This window comes from Trachemys scripta, chromosome 7 (genome assembly GCF_013100865.1).
Source record: "Trachemys scripta elegans isolate TJP31775 chromosome 7, CAS_Tse_1.0, whole genome shotgun sequence".
NCBI lineage: Eukaryota > Metazoa > Chordata > Testudines > Emydidae > Trachemys > Trachemys scripta.
This window is the reverse complement of record NC_048304.1, coordinates 83,970,269-83,985,648: the sequence shown is the minus strand read 5'-3', so window position 1 is coordinate 83,985,648 and position 15,380 is coordinate 83,970,269. Positions and strand designations below refer to the sequence as shown.

Genomic DNA, 15,380 nt, shown 5'->3' with positions numbered 1-15,380 from the left:
GTAGTTTTCAAAACCAATAAAACTAGCCAGGGCCAGTCTGCATATGGCAACCTTTCTTTACTCTTGCAGTTCCTTGTAGTACCGACCCCCCACAATGCCAAGATCTCTCATCATTATTCCCTTTCCCTCTACACTCCTCAGCCATCTATTAGTTGCACGTCAGGTGGGGATGGCTCCTAAAGGAGCATTGCCTGACTGTCTCTTAAAGATGATCTGCTCCAGTCCTCTACGTCTTTGCAAGATTTTAGTTATCCACTCCCCTACTCAAGCATTAGAGCTGCAGCTTTAAATCAATTTCTGGGATTTACTGTTTGCTTTTCAATTGCATGTTTATATTAGGCAAATTATGGTACATTTGCAAGCTGTATATTTCAATATCTAAAACCTATTAAAAGGTAAAAGCTAAGCGGGATTTTTGGGAGATATGAATGTATTTGCAAAACTTACATCAACATTCTAGTTCAAATATTCATGCCGCCTATAATTTTTACACACACAAAAAAAAGATATAAATGTTTCCTTAGAAATAGCCCTCTGCTGCTCTTAATGTATTAGTGTCTCAAAAACGAATCAGAAGACAAAATCCAAAAACGGAAAAAGTCAAGAGTGGGGCAGAGGGGAGAAAAAATTCCAAATAGCAATTAAAAAAAACTTCCCAGTGTTTATGTTCAAAATGCTGCATTGTGGAAATTGGCTTTGGATTAGCTTTAACAGTGCCTAGCACAATGAGACCTGGGTTCTGGGATGAAGCCTCAAGACACTACTGTAAATACAATTAAAATAGTTCTGATAATATTAACAAACCACAAGCTAGAAAGTCTAGTCAAAATGTTCAGGCTTTGGATGCCTAAAGTGAGATGCCCTAAATCCATATTTAGGAATCTACATTTATGACTTGATCTTTAAGAGGTGCTGAACACCTACAAGACCTAGAGAAGTCATATTTGTAGTCAGTGAGCACATTTGAAAAACCAAGCCACTGACCAGGCCTGTAAGCACCTAACTTTAGCACCCATGTTGGAAATTGTTTCTTCACTACTTTTATTCTCTAACATCTGGTAGATTTTAAATCAGAATGAATTGCACCATAGCTCATACTGGAGCATCAATGGTAGGATTAAGGCTCCAGGCTGGAATTAGTAATTCAGGTTTCTCACAGAAGACCTCCCACACACTTTTCCAATGAGTGGCGTATTTAAGTCTAATCAACTGAGATGTCTGCCAGGTCCCCAGTGCTGGGGGAAAAAATTGACAGGAACAGTGAAAACGTTAACGATTTCAGAACACCTGGAAGAAAAAAAAAGTAAACAGCAGGAAGGAGAAGAGGGGAGAAAAGGAGCTATGGTTTGTTTTTTAAATTTAATTGAGATCTCACTCTGGAAGAGGCAGTAGTACATACCACTGTTCAGTCTGGTTACAAATATTCATCTGCAAGGATGACACCCTTATTCATCTCTTTCTCCATCAGTTATGCAAGCGAAGGGCAAAGTAGCTAATCATTGTTGCCCATTCGTTTTCAACCCAGCCAGCCCTACAAGCTGGGTGCTGCAATCTGTCCCATGATCAAGTTGTCCTCCTTAAAGCCTAATCATAAGTCTGCCCTGGCTTACCTAAGCAGTCCATATTTTCAAAATGCTCATTTTGCCTAGAATAGACAAGGTTCCTAGCTAGGATGGAAACAGTAATCCAGGTCTAGTCCTATGATCATAGACTAAGACTTTAAGGCCAGAATGGACCACCATGGTCATCTAATCTGACCTCCTGCATATCACAGGCCATCAGAACCTCACCCACCCACTCTTGTCATAGACCCCTAACTCTGGCTCTCATCTTGTATTTCGTTTGGAAGTACCTGTGCCATTTGACAGTTCCACAACAAATAATACAACAAGCTCTGCATTAGTACCAAGGGTCTGTTACATTTACAGATGGAGGGACAGACCCTCGGCCGCGTCAGAGTCTTTCTTGGCACAGCAGGGGGAAGAGGGTTGAGCAAAGGCCAATTTAAACCACCTTTGTGCTCTCTCCATCACAAGGGCCAGTCCGGCTTCAGTGTTATTTAGAACAACTCTACGGGCCCTTAAACCAGCTGAGTATCACCAGAGCACTGCACTCTACCATCACATCCCCTTTGCTTTGGGTTGGGGTCAGGAGGAAGCTGAGGGGTGGCTTTATAGCAGCTGGGATTTCCTCACACCAGGGGAATCCTCAACCTGCCTTGCTAGGGCACTTTTCCAGCCATCTTTGCACTAGTAAAGTAGCAACCAGAATCTGTCCTTAGATCATGCTTTTGTTACACTTCTACGGAATATCCATGTCTGCCTTTGTGGGAGTAAGTTATTTTTAAACTATGCAGGGTGATATCCTGGTTCCACTGAGGTTAGTGGCAAAACTCCCACCGACTTCAGAGGGGCTATAATTTCACCCATACTATGTACATTTTATGACTTCTAATGGTTTAGGGCTTTGTGCTGCAAATGCTGCACTGATTGTTGTGCTTCCTACCTGTTAGAGGTCCTAGACCTCGAAATTCCTTACTCACAGGGGCAACCCTGAGTAAACTTAGTAGGAAGTGTCTGCAGGAAGGGGTGGTTACTTCCATTCCATTTGTTAAAGACACAGGGCAGTTCACTTAAATTTGGTTAGTGTTAGAGCTAGTCAAAATACAGGAGAACCTTTCTGCAAAAGTTTTAGAAACATCAAGTTCCCATTTCACAGGCTATGGAATGGACCCCTTTTCCATGAAATTTTCTGAGATTGATTTAATTAATTACAATTTTTCTTTTACTTGGAAACTCAGTTTTTGGTAAGAAAATGCACCTGTTGATAAACAAAAAGTTGAGAATGAATGCAATAAAATGATAGAAGAATTCCCCAAAAAACATTTCAATCGTGTTGACAATTTTTGCACAAAGTTATATTGGAAGAGGCAGGTTTCTACAAAAATCTTGTGCAAAAAAACTTGACCAGCTGTAGTTAAATTCTGTAAGAGGATGAGAGATGGCTTGCGACTGATACTGCCATGATCCTTGTCAATCTAGTGCCCACGGGAAGGCTCTGAGCTACACAGCAGACACATTGGGACAACTTCCTGGCAGAGCAGGATCCAAGAATATGGAGGCTGGGGAGTAACAGAAACCTCCTCCAGCTCTCAGGGGTGGGGAAAAGCAATGAGAACAGAGAGAGAAATAGTTCAGTGGCCAAACGCAACTTCTCAACAATATCTTGTTTTAGTGTTCACACAATTTTCATTTTGTAGATTCTGAATGTCAAGACCATAAATTCAAAGAAACTGCCTGATGACACCTTGTCACTGCTGAACATTTTGAAATGTGTGTCAATTACCAACCCACTTCAGATTTTGAAGTGAAATGATGGTGAAAGCAATTTAATTGAATTTCAATTATATTTTAATTAAAGCTTCATGCTAATATTTTGTTAGGGAACATAATTAGCTAGCAAGTATATATGTTAGGTCTGTATTAGCAGTATACCCTGCTAGTACCCGTCTCTCGTCTTCCCCTCCCACCTCTTCCAAACCAAGAGGCAAGGTATATTTTTCTTATACTCTCAGCATGCTTATGACAAAGTCTTACATATTCACTCATGAGAATTAATTTTCAAATATTGGATAATTATAGCCAGTAACAGATTATAAACCGAAACACATGGGGAGCAGTGTTTTTCTTTTACCTTTTGTTTTCTTTTTATGCTTCTCACATTGCTTACTTTCCATGCCAGCTATTACTACCTACTTGCAGTTTGCAGCTTCTTTACTCCTCATTCGGTATGTGTGTTTGGTTTATCTTTGACAAGAATTTGATTAGAATAATACGGGCATGTTGAATCTGTTTTTGTGATATATTTTTACAAAAATATGGTAGAGAGTGTACTGAGATGCACTTACAACTTTCAAATCTTGTGATTGATTTTTTCAGAAACATAGAAGAGTGGTTTTTCAAATGGATATTCAATTGCCAGCCTGATCCTCAAAACATAACTGAGAATAAAGATAGAATAAAGTGCAGTGAGAATAAAGACAAACCTCAAACATAAGGACTTTGGTCGGTGATAGTATATGTGAGTGACTCCACGCATGACTTGATGCCGATAGATAGCACTCTCACAATATAATGTCACAGAAAGTGTGTCTAATTACACATCATCCTTAAAAGTAGAGAGGCACCTCAAAAGACAGGGACAAGAAAAGAGCCCCATCCCACCAAACAAGCAATGGCATTCTGTCATCTCTGACTTCATCTTCCTACAGCACTGCCTCTTGACATCAAGAATATTTTGGTTGACATCAAGAACACTGGTAGTCTGATAAGTTGACATCAAAAATATTTTGTCACGCGTTGGCTCCTGTACCAACCACAGTGTTCACAGACTCTGGTGACATGAGGATTGCCAAGGCAACAGCTGCAGACAGAGTTATCAACTAGAGCTACTTCACAGAAAGTCATCTGCACGGTCATTGATGGTTCCGCAGGTCTTTGGGTAGTACGCTGGCCAACAAATGGTATCATCAAGAACTTTGCGACCAGTTTCAGAGTCTATGCTGAACACAAGTTAGCAGCACATGATGTATTCCTTGTCTTAGACAGGTACAAAGACTTGAGCACAAAGACTGCCACAATATCTAGCAGAGCTACAATGGCAAGCAGAGTGCATCAGTTGACAATATGTACACAGCTGCCTCCACATAAAGTTGTCTTGACAGTTACTGAAAATAAGAAACAGTTGATTGACATCATTTGTACAGCACTCGTTCAAGGCAAGACGTTTCCCTATCAACACACACTAAAGCACTGACCACACACAGACAGCACCCCAGCTGAAATAAACCTGTGAGATGTAGTGATCAAAGATATGGCCACCTCGTATGAGCAAGCCAACAGCCTTATACAGTAAATGGTGATGGTTGCAAAAGAGAAACCGGTAGGTGTAGCAGTATTATCAGATGACACTGACATTCATCTTACTCTTGCACCATTCTCTGGAACACGGCCTAATACCTTTAGTGATTATGAAACCCTCAGCCCGAGAGAGCTGTAATAGACATCGTGCTGCTGCAGAGCAGCACAGGAACATTGTACCAGGACTGTTAGTTGCCCCTGGACTCTCAGGCTGGGATACAATAGCAATGTACCTTGTAAATCTATGAGCTGTGAATGCAAGAGTGCCAAACTGCCATGTATCATATTGTATGCATGCTGAGGTGTGGTGTGTTGCAATGACGTGACAAAATCAGCGTTCGCATTTGCAGATGAAAATAGTAATGACAAGTAGTAACCTGTATTACTCATATATTAAGGCACTCAACTTACTTTGAATGGGGAAAAACATTAGTAATCATTTATAATGATTCCAAGATGAAGTATTTGGTTAAAAATTATAATTATAAAACTTTGTTGAATACATATATTTATGATTTGTTGAATTATTTCACATTAAAAATAGTGGTCACTATCAAATGAAAATTGAGGTCTGTGCTATACCCCAAACCACACTCCTCATATACTCCTATTCAAATATGTATCGTTATTGATTGATGTTGCAAACCTTCAATATATTCATTTCATGTATTAGAACTCTTCTGCTTTGATTTTGTTTGACCCAAATCATGAGAACTCTTACTGATTATGGGTGGGAGTGGTGAAGATGCGATGAAATTTCGACATGCTCAACAGTGGTAACGTGTCATTAGGCTGATTCTTAAAGTATATGATCTTGCAATACAGAATCCACACACACAAAAAATACAACCTCATATGGACCCTAAAGCGAGGTTGATCAGAGTAGCTGCTGAATTAAAAGCCCCTTGTCCCTTACAATAGACAGGGTGAAGTCTTACATCGATCAGATATCTAGTAGCCAGAGATGGATATGAACGATTGAATCTGGTCTGGGGATAAGGACAGCACCATTGCTGGATGCCAGTATCCTCACCTTCCAGCAGATGGAGGAGGTAGTGGAGATGGGATTCTTACCAGGCAATACTAGTGGGGCCTTTTCCTCATCTTTTATCTTGGCCTCAGTGGGGTTACCTCTCAGTTGTGTAGGTGTCACCTTTTTTGAAGCCTTAGCTTTGAATTTCATGCTATACACCCACTCTCAATGAAGCAATTGTTCATGTTGCTACATTACAGGCCAGAATGTATTGCATCTTACACGTAGGGAAGCTATACAAGTCTCATACTAAAATGGATGCCTTTGTTCTAGTTTCAAAGCCTTGTCCTAGCAACAAGCTATCACATACTAGCCTATGGCAAGGCCATAGAAATTCAGGGGCATTTCCCTGATGAGAAGTCTGCCCCTCAACCCATTTCCAGCTGCTGGGAAGGACGAGAGTGCTGGGATTCCTGTCAGGCAGGGTGGATAAAAATCTATGATTTAAAAAACAAAATTGGATTTTTTATTTAAATGAGTTTTTATTTATTTAATTTAAACTTTTTTTTTTTAAATGATTTTTTTTTAAATTAAATTCAAAATGACAACCTATGTTAAAGCCTAAACTTATTACAATCTGTTAAAATCACTTAAATGCAAAAACTAATACTGAGAAGAACATGTTTGGCACCAAGTTTTAAAGCAAGTCAGACCACTGAACTGGAGGAAGTCATTGGCTAAGCACCTGGAATCAGAGTTTGTTGAAGTGCTAACCAAGCTTTGGACAGCAGTAGCCTCTTCTGTAGGTGCAGAGAGAATAATTCCTTCATTTCAGTATATACAACTAGTTCAGTTCAGTGACTACTTAATTCAATGGTAAGACGCCAACTGGGAGCTGAAAAAGCAGCAAAGCTTGTTTTCCTCTTCCAGTCTAGGAATAAAAACTAGGTAAAAGGAGGATCTGCTCGTTCTAAAATCTTGAAGGACGGTGACCAGAAATAATCAGTTCAATTCACTAACTACAGATAATATTCCTTTTGTCTAGTAAATAAGTTAACGTTAAATGCTGAACCTGTTTTGGTGAACTATTTGATAAACAGATTTCAGAGTGGTAGCCGAGTTAGTCTGTATCAGCAAAAACAATGAGGAGTCTTTGTGGCATCTTAGAGACTAACAAATTTATTTGGGCATAAGATAGCCCAGGAAAGCTTATACCCAAATAAATTTGTTCGTCTCTAAGGTGCCTCAAGGACTCCTCGTTTTTATTTGCTAAATTTTTTTCTTATGTATCCAACACATTTAAGATAGTTTTAATAAAAAATTAAAACGCTGGTTTTGTGCATTTTAACTGAATTTGAATTTCTACCCAAATAGAGCTCGAGAGAAATCACAAGTAAAAATTAATAATCTAGTACATAAGTATATCATTCACCATTTTCTCACATAATAAAGAGAAAACTAAAAATGATGTAGAACTATATAATTGTTTAAGTAAATGCATATCGGTATGGTGTATCCTCGTGGTTAGCAAAAAGCAGCACCACATTTAGTGTAAAGATATTTAGTTGCAAATCAACAATGAGAATCAACCTTTCTTTAGGAAAATAATGAGAAAGTATGAATGCAAAACACAATTAAAACTGCTGATTTTAATGAAGGTTTCCTGCTTGCTGATTTAAATTGCTTTGATTCAAATTAATCCACCCTCCTGCCTGGGTGATGATCCTGACACCTGCTAAAGAGCTAACATCTTGCATATCAGCCTCTTGTTGGTGAGTGACATTTGATTTCCCTTCTCTTCCAAGCTGCAAGAAGGAAGGACGGACTGATCTCTCTCTCACACACTCTTTACTCTTCCTTTCTTACCTAGAGCCCCTGACAGTTCACAGGTCTCTGCTACTCTACCCCTTCTGACTACGAGAGGGGAACCTCCAGTGCTCTATCCCTCCCCTCACCTCTATTTGTTGGGACTTCTTCCCCTATGACTAGGTCCAGCACCGGCCGCAGGAAGATGGTACACCTAGCTGCGTAACTGAGGCTATGCTGAATCCACTGCTTATAACACTACTCATAATCCTCTCCCTGTTCCCTTGTGCTCCCTGTTTATCATATCCATCTGTTGTCTCTCCATGTAACTTTATTACATACAAACGAGATATTGCTCTTAGGGTCAGGAACCATTTTTTTCATTATTTAGGAGCATTGCACCTAGCACAAGGAGGCCCTGCTGCCTAGTGGCCCCAGTACAAATAATGCTGAAGTTACCATTGGGAAGGTTCTTTTTGCAGCCATAAAGCCTACATAATTTAATTATTTTTTTTTAAATGAAAAGTCAGTTCCTCAGTTCAGGGCCTGCACTCACCAGGGAAAGTTCCCACTCGCGAATGGATTTTCCAAGCCTTGTCTATAGATTTGTTATAAAGCCAATGGTCTGTGGTCAAAAAGAAGAAGTAGCAAATATTAACTAGTTCATTGGGCCAAACTCCTTGGCCGAAGATTTGAAGTCCTTCCTTCCCCATACCCCCACTCAGAATCATTTGGATTGGAAGGAACATCAAGTGTATCATTGCATTCCTCCCTCTATATTGTGGGGAGATCTAATCCACTGTTCCTATCCTAGCCAGGCCTAATACATGGTGCCTAGCATAACCCTAACTTTCCTCTAATAGTGGAGACTCCAGTCTCCACTGGCAGTTTGTTCCTTTGCCTAATTGTCCTCACAACATTCCCCCTGGTATTTAACACTACATGCCAAGGAGGATTTAGGAAGACTGCTGACCCTCTTATTCCCAGATTTCTGGGCACTGACTTTCAGATTTGCCAACCATCCACAGCTACCATTCATTTCCAGGGGAGTTGTAGGTACTCAGTAATTATGAAAGTCAGGCCCATGGCATCTCCTTGCCTGTTGAGGTAGGAGATCACTGTAGCATTATCCAACAAAGCCTTAACCACTCTGTCTCTTCAATGGAACAAAGCACCATGAACAACCTGGTAATTTATTTTATCCAGTGGAAACTGTAGTTAATAGCAACTGGATGTGTGCTATTACTGATTTAATCATGTGATTGGTGAGCAAACCAAGCCTCTTCACCCTAGTTAAAATAAATTGAGCACATCCCTACTCTAATATTACTGTGCATTTAAGTGGGATGCCTTAAGCAGCACCCTGCCTCCTCGGTATTAGCCAACATGGACAAATTGGTCTTACACCAACAACAGAGCACAGCCCAGTTTGTCAGGCTACATGATCCATCAGCGACATTATTGGGGAGAATATACTTGACCACCAGGAATTTGTATTGCTCCTCTCCCCCCTCCCCGCAAACACACGGCCCTCCCACCAATCTGTGGGTTCATCAGTACTTTTTTCCCCTCACCCCCCCCCCCCCCTCCCAGGACACTTAGGCCTGGTCTGCACTTGAAAGACTTACCCTGTAACAAATAGTTTTACTGGTGTGATTTTTTTTTTTTAAACCAAAAATAGTTATATTGGTACAAATCCTAGTGTGGACGCAGTATGACAATGACAAACTAGTATAACTTATTCTCTTATGGGAACAGCTATACCAGTATTAGAACCTTTATGCTGGCCAGGGGCGCCGGAATAGAATCCAGGGTGGCAGGGGAGGGGGATGGCCATAACTTTTTACTCACTCTTACGGCTGGTGACAGGAGGGAGGGGGCGGAGAGCAGGGTCTTGGGGCAGGGGGAGAAGAGAGGCAGCGCGACATGAGGGCAGGGCCACAGTTCAGGTGCCGTTGACACCCCCACTTTTAGGGAGCTTCCGGCCACTCCTGATGCAGGCATAACTGCATCCACATTAGTAGTTAAAGAGTGTCGCTTTCTACAGTCGCTTAGACAAGCCCTTAGCGTTTGATAGCCAAAGCAGTTTTACAATCCTGCATCAGCCCTAACAGTGAGTCAGTATGTTCTTGTCAGTAAATCAATGACGCTATGTCGATTTACATCTGCCAAAGATCTGGCCCTTTAAAAAAAAAAAAGGCAAGTATTTGCTATGAAAGATTTGAGAAGGTGACTAATACAACCCCAAACCACCCTCAAACTAAGAAATCCAGAATAAAGCATTTCAGAGGGATAACAAAAGCCAAAGCTATTTTCATCAATGCAGTGAGGGCAAAATTCAGCTCCCTGAATAAGACAGGAGCTCAGAGCAGCATTCAGACGTGACTAAGGCTGTGTCCACACCAGGATTGCTTTACCAGGATAGGAATGCCAGTAGTCTATACCAGCGAAGCGTCCCTAGTGTGGGCATAGCTAGACTAGCAAAGCTATGCTTTGTACTTGTCTAGTAAAACCTCAGCTTATGAGCAGAGCAAGCTACATTGGCAGGACCGGCTTTGGCTTTTTTGCCGCCCCAAGCAAAAAAAAAAAAAAAAATCCAAACTTGCGGCGCGGCCGGAGCCAGGGTGCAGGGGGACTCCCTGCGCTGGTGTCCCGGCTCGCGGGGGGGAGGGGGAGGGAGCAGGGGGAGAGAGAGAAGGGGGCGGCCAGGGTTTCAGTGGGGCGCTGCCAGCGGCCCCAACCGCCGAGCTGCCTGCTGGGAGGGCTCCGCGCCGCGGTCAGCTGGGAGGGAAGGACGCAGGCTGCCCTGCCGGGCTTGCTGCAGGGCGCTCCCGTCCTCCTCACTGCTGCCCCCTACAGGGCAGCTGGAGCAGAACAACAACAACAAAAAAAGCGGCCATGCTGCCCTAGGATTGTGCCGAATGCCGCCTCATACAATCTGCCACCCCAAGCACGAGCTTGCTCGGCTGGTGCCTGGAGCCGGCCCTGTACATTGGGAAAGATGCAGTTTTGCTAGTATAGCTGCATCTACACTAGGGACTTCTGCCAACACAGCTATGACAGTTGGGGATCACCCCTCTTCATACCCCTGACCCACATACTTATGCTGGCAGAAGTCTGTAGTGTAGACCTGACCTGAGTATATGCTTCCTCCATTCACCATGGGTGCCTGGAACAACACTGCAGTTACATCAACCCAGAAAATTATGCTTTGATAGCAGTTTTGATTAGTGAGGTCTCAACACCACTCTTTTGATCTTCCGTGTTTGGTATTGTATTTGACTAAATAATACTAGGTTCCTCAAGGCAAGGACGCGTCTGTTCAGCTTGCAAAAGCATTGTGGGCATGTCTGATGCAATCTTGTGATGATGGTAGTGTGGTTTATGCAGTTCAGAATCGTCAGCTAATCTTCAGTCTTATAGACTCAAGGAGCTCAATATATTTAGCTTCTCAAAGAGATGTTCCAGGGGTGGCTTAATTAGTCTATACATAACTAGATGGGGAACAAATATTGGATACTAGATAACCTCATCTAATGGCTGGAAGTTGAAGCTAGACCCAATAAGGTGTAAATTTTTGACAGTGAGGGTAATTAACAATTGGAACAACTTACCGTGGGTCGTGGTGGATTCTCCATCACGGGCAATGTTTAAATCAAGCTTGGATTTCATAAAAAAAAAAGATCTGCTCTAGGAATTATTTGGGGGAGGGGGAAAGAGTCCTATAGCATGTGTTACACAGGAGGTCAGACTAGATGATCACAGTGGTTCCTTCTGGCCTTAGAATCTATGAATATGGATAATCAGATCACACTCCCCACAGATGGCTCTGTATAAACTCCCTCCACAGACACCCATCCCAAATCAATCTGTGCACATAGAGCCATGCTTCCTGTTATCTCAACTAGAGGTTGTAAAAATGATCCCAAATAGCCCCATCTTGGGGTGATGTTGGAGGCAGAGATGGGATATTTAGGTTCTCTCACTTAAGAGTAAGCCTGACTCCCCACTACGAGAGCTGGAGGAGAGGGCGCAGCTGATCAGGCTCTCAGACCTTAAACTACAGAGAACTCAAGGTTTATCTATATTACCTTAAATGGCTGATCGGGTGCAAATACCTACAGTACTGAATAAACCTGTGAGTTCAGAGATTTCTTTGGGTTACAGACCTGATGCTTAGGATCTAGCAGAGACACCAGGTACCCAAACATAAGATATACCCAATACCTTATTTGACCTACCACTACCCCACAGTATGGCATTTACCCAGTATATAGAGGTGGGATCTCAAGAGCACAGATAAATCCCCAAGGAGTTCTAGGGGATCAAACACCTCCCCCTTTCCTTAGTTCCATGTCTGGCATCTACACTGCACCAAGTGCCTAGCTCCCCAGTCTTCTTTACGTAGGCACTCAGAAAGAGCCGTAAATGCAGATAACCTAATCTACCTATGCGTTCGTAAAGGTGCCAGCTAAGGCTTGTCTACACACACACGTTATTCTAGAGTAAGATTGAATTCACACCCTAAGTGCAATAGCTATTGTGCAATAACTTCCTGTGCAAATTTATGGGACTGGTCTATACATGGACAACCAAAAAAATTAATCCAAATTAACTAAAAGGAGTGATTTTAAAGCGGATTAGGTAAACTGCATTAAACACCTGTGTAGATCCTGTCATTCAGAATTAGAATGGCCTTAATTTGGTTTAGCTTAACTCACTTCCTGACTCGGAGTATCCTGCATAGTTGTGTGTTACACACCCTGCTGCCTTGCATCACCCCACTGGCCAGACTAGCACAGGAGGTTGAAAAGCACTCTAGCTCTGGCGGCTGGCTTTGCAGGCACTGACATGCTAGCTGCTGACAACCTTTCCTGAATTTCCCTGCTAGCTGCTTCTGACTCTGCTTTTGATATTTTTATTCCCTGTTCCTCAAACCAGGGGAGGTGCTCTTGGCACTTGTCCTGCTCTAAAGGTCAGTGTTTCGGCAGATTGCCCGATATCTGGGGTGTGCCAATCTGACAGACAGGACCAAGGAAGTTGGAGGTGGGCTGGGAAAGGATTTTCGGCTCCATTTTAAACAAGTATTTCTGCCTACACAGAGTAAAACAGATTGCCAGCTTTGGGACTGGATGCGATTTTCCCTTGGGGAATTTGGTGTTTCTTTGCCTCTCCCTAATGCTGCAACAGGGAAGACATGTTCAGATCAGATAAGCATATCTCACAATCACTTTCCTAGTATTACAAGGAGTATGGTGGATTTGGGGTTCTCTCATAGTCCAAGTCTATTTACTGGTAAGTTGCACTGAAAATTAAAGTTGTAGGACTTTACTAGCAAATATCCAAAGCTGCAGATATGAGATTTCTCTATAGCCAGTGAAGTTCTGGAGATGCCACACGAGATAGTAACACTAACAAGAACTCACCCAAACACCCGCTGAAGTTTGGCAGCATGACCAGCATTAACCTATATGCAAGTATTCATAACCTTATCAGGAGAAAAGCTTCAGAGTTGATGGTTCAGCATTTTTTTTTTTTTTTAAATAAAAACTAGGGAGCAGACTGTTCATGGACCAATGCAAAGGCAGCTCTGAATGATGTTCTACCCACTCACAGAATCAATCAGAAGTGACATCTCTTAATATTCCTACGTACACACCACCTCCGCAGGAATGAGACACAAATCGAGCAGCTCTCTAGATGGCAGGGAAAGTCTGCTATGAACTCAGATGCCATTGTCCCTGCTCTGCAGCTCTGGGAACAAACCAAGTACATCCTTCCCGTAGAATACAGGGCAAATGTGCTGTGTTCACTTCCTAGCTGGGCCAGGGTTAACCCACAAATAGAAGCTATAGAATACTGCACACCTCAGTATCTCAGTGCATGATTAGGGGGCCCGGGGAGGGGTCAGAAAGCAAACACTCATCTTTCTTCTAAGAGCTGACAATAGCAGATACAAAAAGAGGGGAGGTTTTTTTGGTGCTCTTTTGAGGAGAGAAAAAACAGCCTGACCTTACCTTGGGAGGAAGCCAAGTAGAGAGCGATTAGCAGCACCCAGCCTTTCCACACGCGGTCCATGCTGTTTCTGGGTTAAAAATCCTTCAGTGGCTGGAATCAGAGCTAAAGCTTCTCCAGGGCTTTACCCTCTGCTGTGCCTCTCCAACACTGAGCAACCCCGAGATAGGCAGCGAGGACTGAGCTGACACCCACAAGTTCATCGCCACACCCATTCCCCTGCACATCACTGTAATAATTACCAAAATTATGCTGAGGAAAGAGCGAGAACTGAGCAAGTCCCCAGGAGAGCTAAAGAAAAACCTGATACTGCTCAGCACAACAGCCTGTTCCCTGCAGGTGGAAGGAGACTGTCCTACTCCTGTCATGGTTCCTGCAATCAGCAGGGATGTGGAGAAACAGCAGCTAAAACCAACTGGCTATTTCATACTGAAAACAGCGGCACACAAGCCTCTCCCGCCTCACCCCATATTGATAGGTCACTCTCCATACTATTTTTGTTGTTGGGTGCAGAGCAAGCAGATCCTTGGTGGTGAAAAGTTATGAGGCAGTCAACTTGCTACTTCCCAGATGACTAAAGACATTTCCCCCCCTGCAGTGCCTATGAAAACCCAGTTCAAATGTTTGAGACTAAGAGCATCCCTCTGACCAGGACACATCCAGGTAAGAGACAGCAAGGGTGGAGGGCAAGAAGGGGAGTCATTTGAAATGACCTGTAGATTGATATTGCCTTGTGTCTCCAGCAGACTCCCCACTCCACCCCCAGAGGACAGCAAAGGCATTGTACCACCTTAATGTTGCTTTGGGGTCCTGTGACACAACATGCACTAGACCAGGGGTATCAAACTCAAATGACCACGAGGGCCACATGAAGACTAGTGCATTGAACCGAGGGCCGCTTCACTGACACCCCCCCTCACTGCCTCTGGCCCCACCCCCACTCCACCCTTTCCATTAGGCCCCGCCCCACCTCTTCCCACCCCTTCCCCTGAAGTCCCCACCCCAATGCTGCCCCCGGGGGTGCAGAAAGGGTGCAGGGTGTGGCAGGGGCTCAGGGCAGGGAGTTGGTGGGTGGGGTGCAAGTGGGTGAAGGGTGCGGCAGGGGGCTCAGGGCAGGGAGTGCAGGAGGGGTGTGGGATGTGGCAGGTGTCTCAGGACAGGGGATTGGGGTGCACGAGGACCGCGTGTTTGAGACCCCTGCACTAGACGCATGTTGGCAATAATGGTTGAGCCTGCTAATCTACAGGCATCTCCTGCTCAGTATGGAAGACCTGACTGGCCCATGTGACACAGTGGACTCCTGCCAGCCAATCGCAGTGTCTGGAACCCTTGTACTGGAGCACAGAGGAAAGGACAGCATATATAGACTCCTCACTACTTTTGTCCCTGGAGAAGAGTCTTCCATCCTATTGTGAATGGATACAATAGGTCCATAGTTTGAGATCTCAAGAACGTGATTTATACCATAACCCTTTCAATTCAGCTACAAGCTTTGAATACCTCCCACCCAAGATTTGGGCTGTTTCTGTCCTTCCTCGCCCTACCTCAGTGCCCTATATCTCTCAAACTGAATTAAGACAGTGACTAGATAGTTGGCACTTGTACTGGTGCACATCAGTTGCTGTGCCAGGTCTCCGCTTAGAAAATACTTCCAATCACTAGGAGAT

The 15,380-nt window shown here is 43.4% G+C and overlaps 1 protein-coding gene across 2 annotated transcripts in view; it reads right to left on the bottom strand.

Annotated features, from left to right (window-relative positions):
* The window catches only part of LOC117880967 (prosaposin-like), a 43,850-nt gene extending 29,960 nt beyond the window's left edge, over positions 1 to 13,890 (bottom strand). For both annotated transcript variants that reach the window (XM_034777617.1, XM_034777618.1), the window contains exon 1: positions 13,716 to 13,890. In XM_034777617.1, coding sequence (XP_034633508.1) covers positions 13,716 to 13,776 — 61 coding nt within the window. In that variant the 5' untranslated portion in view covers positions 13,777 to 13,890. The remainder of the gene's footprint in view (positions 1 to 13,715) is intronic.
* Positions 13,891 to 15,380: the final 1,490 nt, after the last annotated feature.